A 13,702-nucleotide genomic window follows, 5' to 3' on the forward strand; every position below is an offset into this window, starting at 1 on the left:
TTATGTGCCATTTGGAACAGTGTCTTGACAGAAATGTTTGTATTCAGATGTCTGTGAGACCAGTGGTCTTTTAATAAATTTCTATGTTGTTGTTTTATCATTTCATCTAAAATTAAATATTTGCATTTCCAGGTAGAGTACCAGTGTGAAGGATTTTTGGAAAAAAACAAAGATACTGTCTATGAAGAACAGATCAAAGTTCTCAAATCAAGTAAAGTTAGTATTGAGATTTTCCCCTCAACACACTCCTTGGTAACTAAAGATTGAGTGGCTAAGTTCTAGATCATCTTAACCACTAAAATCATATTAATTTGTCTTCTACTTTGGTTAGGTATAATGATTCTCCCCCTCCCCCAAAACACACCAATTAAATTGATGCTTTGTGAATTGTCATTTATTTTATAACCATTTTATATTAAAAAAAACTCTTCTATAATTTACCCCAAAGGACTTTGCGAGATCAGTGTAGCATAATCAAGTCTAATTGCACTGCCTACTGAACAATGTACCTTCCAGGTTTCAAAAGTCAAGGTAGTGTTACTTTAAGAACTGTTGCCTGGGTTTGCTTGTTTTCATCTTCTCTCCCCATCCCTTTTTCCTTTGATTTCATGTCTTATAGATTGAAAGCAGGTGGCCAGGGACCATCTTGTTTTTCTTCTGCATACAGTGGTAAAAAAATATTAGGTGTTTATTAAATATTAATATTTAATTAAATAAATATTAATATTAAAATAATATTAATAAATATTATTAATTTATTATTATAAAGTGGAATGTGCTTTAGTTTGGAGAAGATAAGCTGCTGTTACAGTTAGAGACATACCAAGTGTTTTTCACATTTTCTTCTGAAAATACATGTATAAAAATAGTTTTAGCTTCAGTAACTCAGGATGCAATCCTATGCATATGTACTAGGGAGTCCTATTGAACTTGGAGAGTCCAATTGAACTTCTGAGTAAATATACCTAGGATTGTATTATCTGAATGCCAATGGTTGATTGTATGTATTCATTTTCTGATTTTTAATCTCTGCCTTGTTTCTCACCATACATCTTCTCCAGAAGGTAATCCTAAAACCTAATGCATTGTTTAAAATTTTGATCACTTCACTGTTTGTCCAGACTAGCAGTGCTTATGTGGTTCATCTGTCTAAAAACCATGCAAGGTTGTACCCCCTCTTTGCTTCTATTCAGTGCTCTATTTCTGAATCGTTTTCCCCATATGCAAGCATTTATCCTTTCTTGAGATTGGTCTGAACAAATAACACATGCCATCCCTCTTCCTGGACATTGTCTGGTTCCATCCTTTGTTATCAGAGCCTTTTTCTTTAAACAAAACTTATGGTGAATTTGCACCCATACACCTAGACAAATTGCTTATTTTTTTTAGTAGAAGCTGAATTCATCTGGTTACCTATCCAAGATACTTAAACGTTCACCTCAAGACTCCTCTCCTTTTTGGCACCCTGCATTTGCTTTTGTAAGGGGTTGCATGGGTGCAGTTATGCAAACTGTTGCTATCTAAAAAAGATGAGCCTGCAATTCTAAAAGGAGAATAGACATATGAGTAGCAAACATATGAAGACTTGTATTGGGACAGCAAGAGATAACTGCAATTAAATGTGACCAAAATATTGGGTTGCCTTATTGCACCAAGTTAAATGGGTGTAAGCCCCGTTAGCTTTAGTGGGACTGTGGTATAAGTGTGCACGAGCTTGCTGCCTTGGTCTTTGCAAGCACCTTGCAAGGAACTCTTGTTTGTGGAAGTGAAAATGGTCCTACGGGGCAGATATACTTCCTTGAATAGGTTTATGTCAATCTACATTTTCTACAGATTGAGCCTGCGCTATATGTTAAACAATGTGATAGATCTTGCTTTCCATTCTTATTCTTGTCATGTTGCAGGAATCCTCCAGCCATGGTTTTAATTCAAAAGGGATGGTCCGTTTAGACGGCTAGCAACCCATCTGCAACATCAGGCTTGACCTAGAATGTGTATTGCTGTGTTTTCTCTAATCTGACTTGTGTTTTTCCTCTTTGTTGGCATGTTTCCCTTCTGTGAGAGCTTGCAGCCTTTGGGACATTTGAAAATCATTATGTTTCCACTTCACTCCCTTCAGTTATGGAATGCCATCCCATAATTGATGGCTCCATTATTTCCCAAAGTCCTAAATAGGAGGGAAATACACTGTACTTCCCAGAAGTGGGGAATACTATATTATCAAACTTTACAGCTTTAGGACTGGGCAATAAGCTTGACCATAGTGGCTCCCGACTAGCAATTTTAGCACGTTAGATTGGTGGCATTGCCTTTGTTGGAAGCATTTTCTGACTGGAGTGATGCCTTGCTTCCTATTCTATGTTATCTCAGATTGGATAGTTATAAAGCAGATGTGGTTATTTACATTAATATGTTCTGTAAAGCAAAACTAGCTGTTTTTATTCCCTACCAACTTTTTCAAAGTGGTAACGTCTAGGTCCTAGAATATCAACATTTAGATATGCCTCCTGTTTCCTTCTCGTTCCTCCTTTATAGTGCATTTCCCTTAGGAAAATCCTCCTTTTTCTAATTTGGAGATGAACCTTTTATTTTCTGTGTCTGAACCAGTTTAAAATGCTGCCTGAGCTGTTTCAGGACGAGAAGGCCATGAGCCCCACTTCGGCAACACCCTCTGGTCGTCTACCCTTGTCTCGAGCAGCTGTAAAACCAGCCAAGTCTAAAGTAGCCCAAACAAGCAAGGAACATAAGAAAACAGTGGGGCATCAGGTGGGTGGAATTCATTGCTGCAAATTCAGCTACTGGCTTTCTTTTCTTTTTTCTTTTTACCCTTTATGATGTTGTGTTGGCCTCACATTGTGTAATGCTGTACCATTCAGGGATATATATCCCTTCTGATAACAGGCAGGGAGATGGAAAAGTTGCTGTAACTGTTTTTGTAGAAATATGGTAGATTCTTCTTCTTCTTCTTCTAAAAGATTTTGTGGGCTTTTAGCCAGTAAAAATGCACACAAGTTATCTTGTTAAAAAAAAAGTCCCATCAAGAATGAATTACTTGGCTTCCTGGAACACTGAAATAAATCCTGAACACATCTATGCAATCACTATGAAAGATACAGATAATTTTTTTTAATAAATGGGTAGTATTACATTGTTTAGCTTGTGTTTACCTGAAATATTCTTTGACATTGCTAGGCTGAGAAGTTTCAGCTTGAAGAATGAGAATTTCCTTAAGCATGCTACTGTGTTTTCTTTTTTTAAATTCTGCCCTTTTTGATCTCTTTCCTATAGTTCAGAAATTCTCTTCATCTCCTTATGGAGACCCTCAATGCCACAACACCACATTATGTGAGGTGTATTAAACCCAATGACTTCAAGTTTCCATTTATGTAAGTTTTTTGCGCCTACTCTCTAAAATGCAATACTTGCTGATCAAAACTACAGTGAGGGAAAAAACATACACTTTCTCCATTGCTTGTTTTGGACAGAAATAGAAAGGCTTCATAGGCTTGCTCATTTCATTAGCTATATGTTAACTTGGTAAATGTCAGGGCTGTGTTCTGTGTTGTGATTTTTGTTCATGCAAGTTGCTTCTATGGTGGAACACAAGAAGGATTTATACTCGCGTTTACTCATAAGTCAAACACATTGAGAAAGAGCATCTTGGAGCTATATGCACATTGGCAATGGTATAACTCTCAATCCTTTTTTGTATTTTGATTTTTCATAACATATGACTTGTAAGAAGTTACTTCATCAAGTAAAACAGTCTCAACACAGAAACTGAATTTATGTTTAGAGTGGCAAAATGTACACACCAGGTAATGTGATAACTGGGGTTGGACTCAATGGTGTTGTAGGCCCCTTCCAACCCTACTATTCTATGATAATTCCTTCCCATCCTTTTTCTTATTTGTTGCTTTGATGGCTACTGCCCATCTTTGTAAGGTGATGGGTTTGCATTGATCCTCTCCATGTTCTGCCTCCAAATCCTGGCCAGTAATATGGAGACTCGCTTATCCAGCACCCATGGTTCCTCTTGATTTCACCCACTAATCCAGAGGATGAACAGCCTTGATTTCTTTGGAGTGCGGGTGGCATCTCCATTTGACAAACCCTTGATTTACTGTTTATGTGAATACTGCCATGAAGTTTAATTATCTCCCCCCCTCCACATACTGCGTTTACCCTACTAGTATTGCTGTTGGTCTATCGCTGATATTAGCTCTCACCACTCATTTCTCAACTAGCCTCCTCTAGAGGCTGTTCACTGACTGATAATTGTGGACCCTTTTGGTAGCCAAGCAATCATTTGCATCATTCTGTTGATACTCTGGCAATTCTTGTAATCTCATTATTCCCCATTTGATAAAAAGCTTATGTTGCATGATCACACTTCTGTTGTAGAAAAAACCTGTAGAACCTTATGAAAGGTTGCTGTCCGAAAGACACACTTTCAACAATGTTTTCGCATGTAGGTTTGATGAAAAGCGGACTGTACAGCAGCTCAGGGCTTGTGGTGTGCTGGAAACGATTCGCATCAGTGCAGCTGGTTTCCCCTCAAGGTAAGCCTGCAAACATTGAGCTGTTTGCTGGAATACAATTTACACAGAGATAGCGTTTCTGTCTGGCTAACACCACATTGTTTCTCAAAACCAGGTGGACATATCAAGAATTTTTCAGCCGCTACCGTGTCTTGATGAAGCAGAAAGATGTCCTCAGTGACAGGAAGCAGACATGTAAAAATGTCTTGGAGAAGCTGATTCTGGTAGTAGTCGTACCACACTTAATGTCCGTAAAGTTTGCTGAAGTCACAAAACAACTAGAATGAGTGGATCCCTATCATTAATAGGCTAATCAGGCCAGTGGCAGGTTAGCATAGGGCAGCCTCGGACAACCTGGTGCTCTCCAGATGTATTAGACTACAGCTCTGATCATCCTCAACCAGCATAGCCAATGGTCATTCTGCCTAGGGATCCTGGGAATTGTAATGCAACACAACTGGAAGGTACAAGGTTGGGAGAGACTGACATAGGATAACAAAACAGTCCACGTGTGGTTTTGCAAAGATGGATTCTAGCCTTGCTTGAGCAAAGATGTATTCCATCCCTTGCTTGAGCCTCTCGGCCCCTCCACACCCCTCAAAATCCACATTGACTTTCCATTTAACAACACTAGCAGCAATTTCTAACAGCATTACTACAGAAATTGAAATGTGGTTAATACAGTAAAACACTCCACAAAATAGTGTAGACATAAAAGCCTCTGGAAACTTTTTCTAATTACAGTTAACAATGAGGCTTGGAGGAGAGAACGTGGAAAGAAGGTGAAGCAATAATACTTATAATCATCTAGTATGAAAGAGCCCAGGACTTCCTTTCCTCTGACAGACTGTACTCGTAGATTTTTTTCAGTCAGGTCAAATAGTAGCTTGGAGGGGGATATTCAGCAGGAACGTGACATGGCAGAAAAGGTTAAATTCTCTGTACCATGGCTTTGATCCAGATCATTCTTCCACTGCCACCTCCATTTAGTAAACAGAAAAGACGTGGGGAGTTCCAGTCACAGAACTCCTCTGTCACGTGTAATTCAACCTTTGTATGGGGGTATAAAAATGAATGTAAGATTAGAGCATAACAGTGCAATCATATACATGTTTATGCAGAAGCAATCCCATTGAGTTCAGTGGGACTTACTCCCAGGTAAGTGTGTATAGGATTGTAGCCTAGGTTTCAGATGAGGAAGGGGCAGAGAAGATCCAAAGATCCATTTAGTTTCCTTATTTAAATTCTGTATCTTTCAAAAAAATATATTGCTGTGTTTAACTCTCCCACTTTTTGAAAAAATCAGTATTTCTTAGAATGAATTGCCTGAAACAGAATAAATAACACTGTATCCTCAGTGTTCTTGATGTGCTAAAATAATCTTTGTAGCTTAGAATAAAACTAGATGGTCTAGGTATTTTTAGCCTGTAAGTCTATATTTTCCTAATTTCTTTAATTCCATATGGTTTCATACTGAAAGTAACAGAATTTTTAAACAATCCTGTTTCTTTCATTTAGTCTAATCTGCAGAATTTCTTCTCAAGCTTCCTGGGCCATTCTTGCTTCTTTGCTCATTCTGCTGTTGTTGAGTCTTTAAAAAAAAAAATCTAATGTCACTTTCAGACTGACACTGATTGTACATTTCCACTAAAAATAGGACAAGGATAAGTACCAGTTTGGGAAGACAAAAATATTTTTCCGGGCTGGTCAGGTAGCTTATCTGGAAAAGATAAGAGCGGATAAACTGAGAGCGGCTTGCATCCGTATCCAAAAGACCATCAGGGGGTGGCTCCTGCGAAAGAAGTACCTGCGCATGAGAAAGGCGGCCATCACCATCCAGAGATATGTTCGGGGCTACCAGGCAAGATGGTAAGTGGACCACCTGGCAAAATTTGCTGTAAACTAATTATGAATTAGTTTAAATAGAGCACTCCACTGTATATTCCATTTTTCCTGCACTAGGATATTATAGACCAGGCCTGTGCAATTTGTTATTTACTAAGCCAAATGCAGCCCACCATGGGCTTGATTAACTTTCTGCTTTGCTGCCTGCCTGTGATTGTAAAAGCAAGGGGGTATCCAGTAGATTATAATATGTGGCTCGTGAGCTGCATCTGGTTTGGTGGGGTAAACGTTTGTAGCGCAGGCCTGGTATAGACTGGAAAACACAGATCATGGAGGGTTTGTGACCAACAGCAGCTGCTGTTAGGGAACGGTTGACCAAAAGGCAGGATAGAAATAAATAGAATCATGTTCACTTTGGATTTGTACTGCAAAGCTTTCCTTGGTAATTCAGAATGACTGGACACCTGATTGCTGTGAATACAACACAGACGTTCTGGTTATTGCAAACAAAACGTATTTAAACCTTCAGTGATATTTGCCTTCATCGTAAGGCTTTTAAATGTACTGGTGTATTGCAGTTTTAGGTTTGGGGCACAGCATTGGTTAATGTAATATGGGAAATGTGTACATGTACAAAGCGGAGACAGGTAAGCAAGTAATAGGTGTTGTCTGAGCCTTACCTCTACAGATTAGATGAGCCGATGAGAGAAGTTAGGTCAGGTGTTTCAAATTTCTTTCAGCCTGGGGGCTGAATTTGATTTTGGAGAAGATGGAGGGGGGGTTCACCCCTTCCATTGGTGGGTGGAGCTGAAGGCAAAAGGTGCGAGAGGGCAAAAATGCCAGCATATTTTAGCTTAACCCTCTTACTGCCAGTACCTAAGCCTTAGGAGAGGCATTTTCCCCCATTCAATGCTTTAGAATGGGGGAAAACCTTGCAAAAGTTGGGCAACCATGAAACCGTTAGCTGTTGGAGGAAAGGGGTTAGGGCAAAGGGAAGGGGGCATGGCCTTCTGGGGAACCCTGGAAAGCCCGATTGGGACCCCGGGTGGGCTGGATTTGGCCTTCAGGCCTGAGGTTCAACACTCTGAATTAGGTGGATTAAGAAAGATTGAAATGGGCCTGTGAAGATTTTCTTTGGTTTTGGGGTTGTGATCAAAGGCAAAAAGATGAGTAAATTAAAAGTACTTTAAAAGATAATGGGAGGAGCATGAAGACTTGTTCATAACTCCATAGTGTAAACGTGGCAGGAATGGCCTCTCCCATGTTTTTAGGGTTGCAGTCTGTGCATGAATCCTATATAGTATAATAGGCTGCAATCCTGAACTCACTCACTCGGTAGTCAAGCCCATTGATCTCACTGAGATTTATTTCTGAATAAACAAGTTTAGGTTTGTACTGTAAGTCTAGGAAGAAGCACCTCATGCTACTGGGTGCTCCAAAGTTCTACAGTAATTAGGATTTGTGTTTCCAGATCCCTTTAGTCTATAGAATTGCAACTTTTCATAATGAGTAATGCTGTGACACTAGCATGAGACTAATTTGGAGATGGTAAATAATGTTGTCTTTTTCCCTTCAAATTTTCTTGGTTAGTCTTGCCACTTTTCTTCGAAGAACCAAAGCTGCCATCATTATTCAGAAATTCCAGCGCATGTATGCCACCCGCAAGCGATATTGTCACACGCGAGCAGCCACCATTGTTCTCCAGTCATACTTGCGAGGCTATACTGCCAGGAAGAAGTACCAGAAGGTAAGAGAGTCTGTTTAACGTATGGTTCTGGTTTTGAGTTTTCTCATGTGCTGATCACACATGGATCTCTAGAGCAGGGATAATATTTTATACTAGTCATGGATAGTAGTGATAGCTTTAAACTTTTCAAATGTAAAATCATTTAAGTGTAATCTTTGATGTACAATAACCTAGTATCAATAATCAAACAGGGAATCTTGTGCTGGTTAACTGAGCACTTCTTTTTAAAAGCTTTACGTGGTGAAGTTCCTTAAATATGTTTTTTTACATATTTCCTTAATAAATATATATTACAAATGAATATGTTTTCTTCTAATGCAAAAATTAAATCACACCACCATCGCAGCTACTTGCTGGCTATAACATTAAAGATGATTCAGCCATTATGTGTCATTGAAAGGTAGTCACTATTGGTTTTGTTCTGGAAAAACTGACCTTGTTAACCTGTGCATTTCCTTCCTGGTTATATTAGTTGCCAAAGAGCTAGTCAGAACTGTCTATTGGAGGTAATTGATGAAATGGCACGGTAATTGTTCAGTTGTAACATAGCAGTAACTACTGTGACATTAAATGTGAGATTTCACTGTGGTATGATTTCACTGTGGTATGATTTCAAGTCACAATTAGTCATGAGAGGGTGCTGATAGTGTTTAGATTTCAATGGGTTGTCAAAGTGGTAAGGAAAAGATGAGTCTTAGGCTCTATGTGTGCCAAAGATCTCTTTGTAAGTTTCTTTTTGTTTTCACCTTCCTCTTTCTGACACCTTTCTGTGATGTTTGTGCATTCACATTCCACGTGCACAAAGAGTAGCACAGGAGTCAATTGTGAGTAAATGCTTAGTCTGCCACTTCCTCAGAAATTGATCCCCCAGCAGAATAGGGCTCCATGCTGCTGCTTAATAGAACATGCTGGGCTGATTACCTGTGGCAAGATTTACTTCAGAAGAAGTACCCCAGCCAATTTTTTCAAGCAGCAAGATTGTGATTCCTAATGTGTCTAGATGTTATACTTAAAGTAGACCTGTTGAAATCAATGGTGCTTAAGTTAAGTCATGACTAACTTAAGTTCCATTGACTTCAATGGGTGTATGCTATGTATGTGTACATCTGGATCCAACCCTTTATAAAGAAGGTTGCAAGAAAGTTAGTATCTATTTTACCAAGTTATGTCAACCAACTTGAGAAGGGAACCCCTAATAAGGAGCAATAGAAGTGGTGAAATATGGACTAGATTCTCCTAGTATGACTTGGGACATTTTCTAAGAAAAGCAACTGATGCAGAGCGTCTAAGAATGTGTCTGAGAACTGGAAAGTAGGTAGTCTTTAGGAGTGGAGAAGTGCCTTTTGTATGAGTTGATATTTCTGGGTGACATGCAGAGAAGCTTTTGGTTATGAGATTAGTAGTGTACTTGGAATGAGTATTGTAGCAATTAGTGTTGCTTTACACTCTGAAGAATCCAGTTTATTCTGAATTACCATGTGAGATATTTTAAAACATCCTTTAAAAATGCTATCCAAACAAGTGATGAGTGTTTAGTATCCAGACAGGGAAGAGTGGTGGCAGTGGATAGTCTGTGTTTATTGCATTTGTATCTGACCCTTCTTCCAAGGAGTTCAGGATAGTATCCACTGGGAATTTCTCATAAGCTGCTGAGAAGGAATGTCCCAAGGGCTTCATGTCTGAAAAATACAGGTCTCCCTGGCCAAAGTCCTACATCGTGACCACTACACCACACTGGTTTATGCCCCTAACCTTTGAATCATTCACTAGATTTTGAAAGTTAGACATTTTTTTAAAATTCTGGTACACCCTTATTGATCATTGGATTGTTTTCAACTTAAGGATCAAAACAATATATGAGAATTGTTTTGGAGGAGATATGCCATTGTGCTCTGTTCTTTGCGTGGTTATAGTCTGCAAGAATAAGTAGTACTCTCTGCTGCGGTAACGTCATACACTTGTGGTGGTTCTGCAAGGATTTCAAAGATGGTCCAGTGGTGTTGGCAGCTGATGTCCTCTGACACATCAGTTGTGTTCCTGTAGTTAGGGATGGTTTCATTAACAATTCCACATGGCATGTTCATTGCCTGGGGAAGCGATTGCAACAGGTGGCAGTAGCTATTATAAAACTGGTATGTGGAGTGTTCACATGGCTGTAATAAGGTTCCTGAATGGGTTGAATCATCTACTTCACATGCTCTGGATCGCTTCCTGGAGATGCTATTGTGATGTCTGTCAGTTTCACAGGAAGCTTCACCAGTTCAGGCCTGTTATGTGCAGATTGTAAACAATCTGATGTACCTAGTAACATTTCTAATATAATGTTCTTTGGGTGTACTTGGATTACTTTTATTAGACTTTACTACCAGATGTGGACCTGCTATACCTGCTGAATCAAGGTATTTCTAGGGCGCTTTAAAAAACAACATCATGATGGTAGTTGGAAATGTAATTGATTATCAGATGTCTTGGTATGACTTAGTTACATGAAGTGATATTCAAATGACTACAGGGTTTAAAAATAAAAATAGAGAATGGTCAATCAGTCCTGTGTTGTCAAGGAAGAATCTTTGCTAATATTTCTCTCCATTTTGTGAGTTTTTATAGTTTTGTATCCATGTGGAATATTAGTTTTATAGTTCAAATTGACATATTTTCCAATTGAGTATATTAGTATGCTGGCATAAAGTTTAAGCTTGAGCTGTTTATGAAATGTAAAAGTTTTTTCTATAATATGTATTGTGAAGCATAATTTATTAAAGTATTTAGAAACAACGTAAGGATTTAATTAAGAATTTCTGAACTGTTCATTACATGTCATTAAAAGAATATTGGCTCAGACTCAAGAGCTCTTACATTCAATTTAAGTCTTAAATTAAATTGTAAATTCAAATTAACAACAACATGATTAATGTATGAGAATAGGAGTAAACTCTGTGGCTGTGCTGTGGGAAGTGCATGGCATTGCCCAAAGTAAGAATATTTAAATACCAGCCCCACAATCAATTTGTGTGAGAGTTCTTGGATAGGGGAAGTTGTGGTACAGTTCCACACTATTTGTATAATGTAATCCAGAGATGGGCAAAAAGTAGATCTCCAGATGTTTTGGACTCTGGAATCCAAACTCCCAGCATTCTACACCATTGGACATGCTGGCACAGGCTTCTGGAAGCTGAAGTCCACAACATCTGGAAATCTATCTTCTGTCCACCTCTGCCTTAATCTATGTATCTCTCAAGGGTTACTCACATTTTGAGAGATCCAAATTCTTTGGATGATCCCAAATTAAGTAAGATTGTATGGTGTGTGTATGCGTGAGCGTGTGCATGTGTGCCTACGCGCATGCACACACTGATAAAATTGTAACAGCAGGTAAAGAATCTGCATTGTAGATTGCTGAAATGTACTCAGCTGTGCATGTACCAAGCAGATAATACATTTACTTTACTTCCTAGTTTTAGTTTTCTTATTTGTTTTTCCTTTTACTGGTTTCATCAGTCTTTGCCACAGCTCTTTTAACAAATGACATCAGTTAATTTTCCTCAATACCAGATTTTTAAAAGTGTCTGAAATACAGAAAAATCCCCCTTAATGTGTGTTTAAATATGCAGATGCTTCGGGAGCACAAGGCCACTATTATACAGAAACATGTGCGCCGCTGGCTGGCTCGCCTGCGCTACCACAGGGCTTTGGAGGCCATCGTCTACCTGCAGTGCTGCTACCGGCGCATGATGGCAAAGAGGGAGCTAAAGAAGCTGAAGATAGAGGCACGCTCTGTGGAACATTACAAGAAACTCAACGTTGGCATGGAGAACAAGATCATGCAACTCCAGCGTAAAATTGATGAGCAGGTATAATGACATGGCTGTGTGCTGAATGACAAGAAACCTTATGTGATCTGTTTGTTAATAAGAGCTGCTTGGGGCATTACAGCAACCACTTTGGATCCTCCTGTAGAAAACCGGACTATAAATAATAAACTAAAACCAGAGCTGGACTGAAAAAAATCTCCATGGACAGCATTTCCATCTGGGAAAGAGTATAACCAGGTGTATAATATGATAATCTACATGTGGTTAATGTATTTATTTCAATTTATTTTTTAAACCTTCATCCCACCTTTTTTCAGAGGTGAACCCAAAGTGGCTTGCATCCTACAATGCATTAAAACATCATACAATATATTAAAATGTATCCACAATAACAATTTAAAAAATCAAATATACAAAACACTGGTTGGCACAATGGTTGGCACATTCTATACAAAATTACTTTCTATATAGGACTTTCGAACATTCGAAGCAAACCTCATTTTATGGACACTTGTTAGTAACTGATTCACTTTAAAAAAAAGCAGGATAAGTATTCTAATTTGTATTTTTTAGAGAGCACAAAATGGATACGTTCTACCTCTGTCAACCAGCACATGACATATTTTGTTGCTTTAACAGTATAGGCTTTTACACTGGATAATGTATTACTACTACTACTACTACTACTTATAAAGGGTTCCAGAGTGGCTTACGCAAGTCAGTAAAACAAGAAAGTCCCTGCCCACAGGGTTACAGTTTAAAATGGGTGGGCGATCTAAAATGGGAGTAGATCTCCAGATGTTTTGGACTTCAACTCCCAGCATTCCTGACTACTGCTACGCTGGCATGGGCTTCTGGGGATTGAAGTCCAAAACATCTGGATATCTACCTTCTGCCCACCCCTGATTTTAAATGATAGACACAAAATGAAAAGGGAATAATGATGGGAGAAGGGGGAAAACAAACTCGGGCACCATTTCTTAAGATTACAAAGTTCTTATAACAATCAGCTTCAATGGAAATGGTTAAGGAAAAGGCAGAGCCTGATGGAGCTGGTCTCTCAGCAGAGCTGATGGAATGGCCCTGCAGTCCCATCTCTCCCTCTGCTATAATGTGATGAAATGGCTACACGATAAATTGATGATGATCTATAAATGCCATATCTTTTACTAATATGAAACCTTATGCTTAAACCAAAATGCATTTCCAACACTGATCTGTATAATTTTTTTGGTTTGTTCAGTCGAGAGACTCCAAATCCGTACTTGAGAAACTAGCTAGCCTAGAGACAGCTTACAATTCTGAGACGGAGAAGCTGAAGAATGATGTAGAAAGACTTAGAATGAGTGAAGAAGAGGCCAAGAATGCCACCAACCGTCTCCTTAGCCTTCAAGAGGAGATTGGAAAGCTCCGAAAGGAACTGCACCAAACACAGGCTGAGAAGAAGACGATTGAAGAAAAGGCAGATATATACAAACAAGAAACAGACCAGGTGAGCATGTCTTGCCCCGCACCACAAAATTTTAGAAACAATGTGAAGGCATGTGTGCATTCAATAGCTGCTGACTCATAAGTCATCTACTTCTACATAGGGCTGCAGTGTTTGGTTGCTTGATGTTGCTTGATTACAAAGGTGCCTACAATTAGTTAGGCTGCAGATTTTAAAAATTATTTTTAAGACAAGCACTGAATGGAAACCATTGGTGGCAGATGCCATCTCGGAAGAGGTATTCTCCCTCTCTCACTTACAGGATGGA

The 13,702-nt window shown here is 38.9% G+C and overlaps 1 protein-coding gene across 1 annotated transcript in view; it reads left to right on the plus strand.

The window, feature by feature from the left end:
• The window catches only part of MYO5A (myosin VA), a 128,194-nt gene that overhangs the window by 68,040 nt on the left and 46,452 nt on the right, over nt 1-13,702 (plus strand). The window contains exons 14-22 of the mRNA XM_084817072.1: nt 133-216; nt 2,608-2,766; nt 3,289-3,386; nt 4,476-4,562; nt 4,657-4,765; nt 6,199-6,410; nt 7,977-8,133; nt 11,745-11,984; nt 13,189-13,437. Of these exons, the coding sequence (XP_084673198.1) occupies nt 133-216; nt 2,608-2,766; nt 3,289-3,386; nt 4,476-4,562; nt 4,657-4,765; nt 6,199-6,410; nt 7,977-8,133; nt 11,745-11,984; nt 13,189-13,437 (1,395 nt within the window). The remainder of the gene's footprint in view (nt 1-132; nt 217-2,607; nt 2,767-3,288; nt 3,387-4,475; nt 4,563-4,656; nt 4,766-6,198; nt 6,411-7,976; nt 8,134-11,744; nt 11,985-13,188; nt 13,438-13,702) is intronic.

The sequence above is a fragment of the Heloderma suspectum genome, chromosome 11 (genome assembly GCF_057233095.1).
Source record: "Heloderma suspectum isolate Gila_16-S chromosome 11, 16-S_ref, whole genome shotgun sequence".
NCBI lineage: Eukaryota > Metazoa > Chordata > Lepidosauria > Squamata > Helodermatidae > Heloderma > Heloderma suspectum.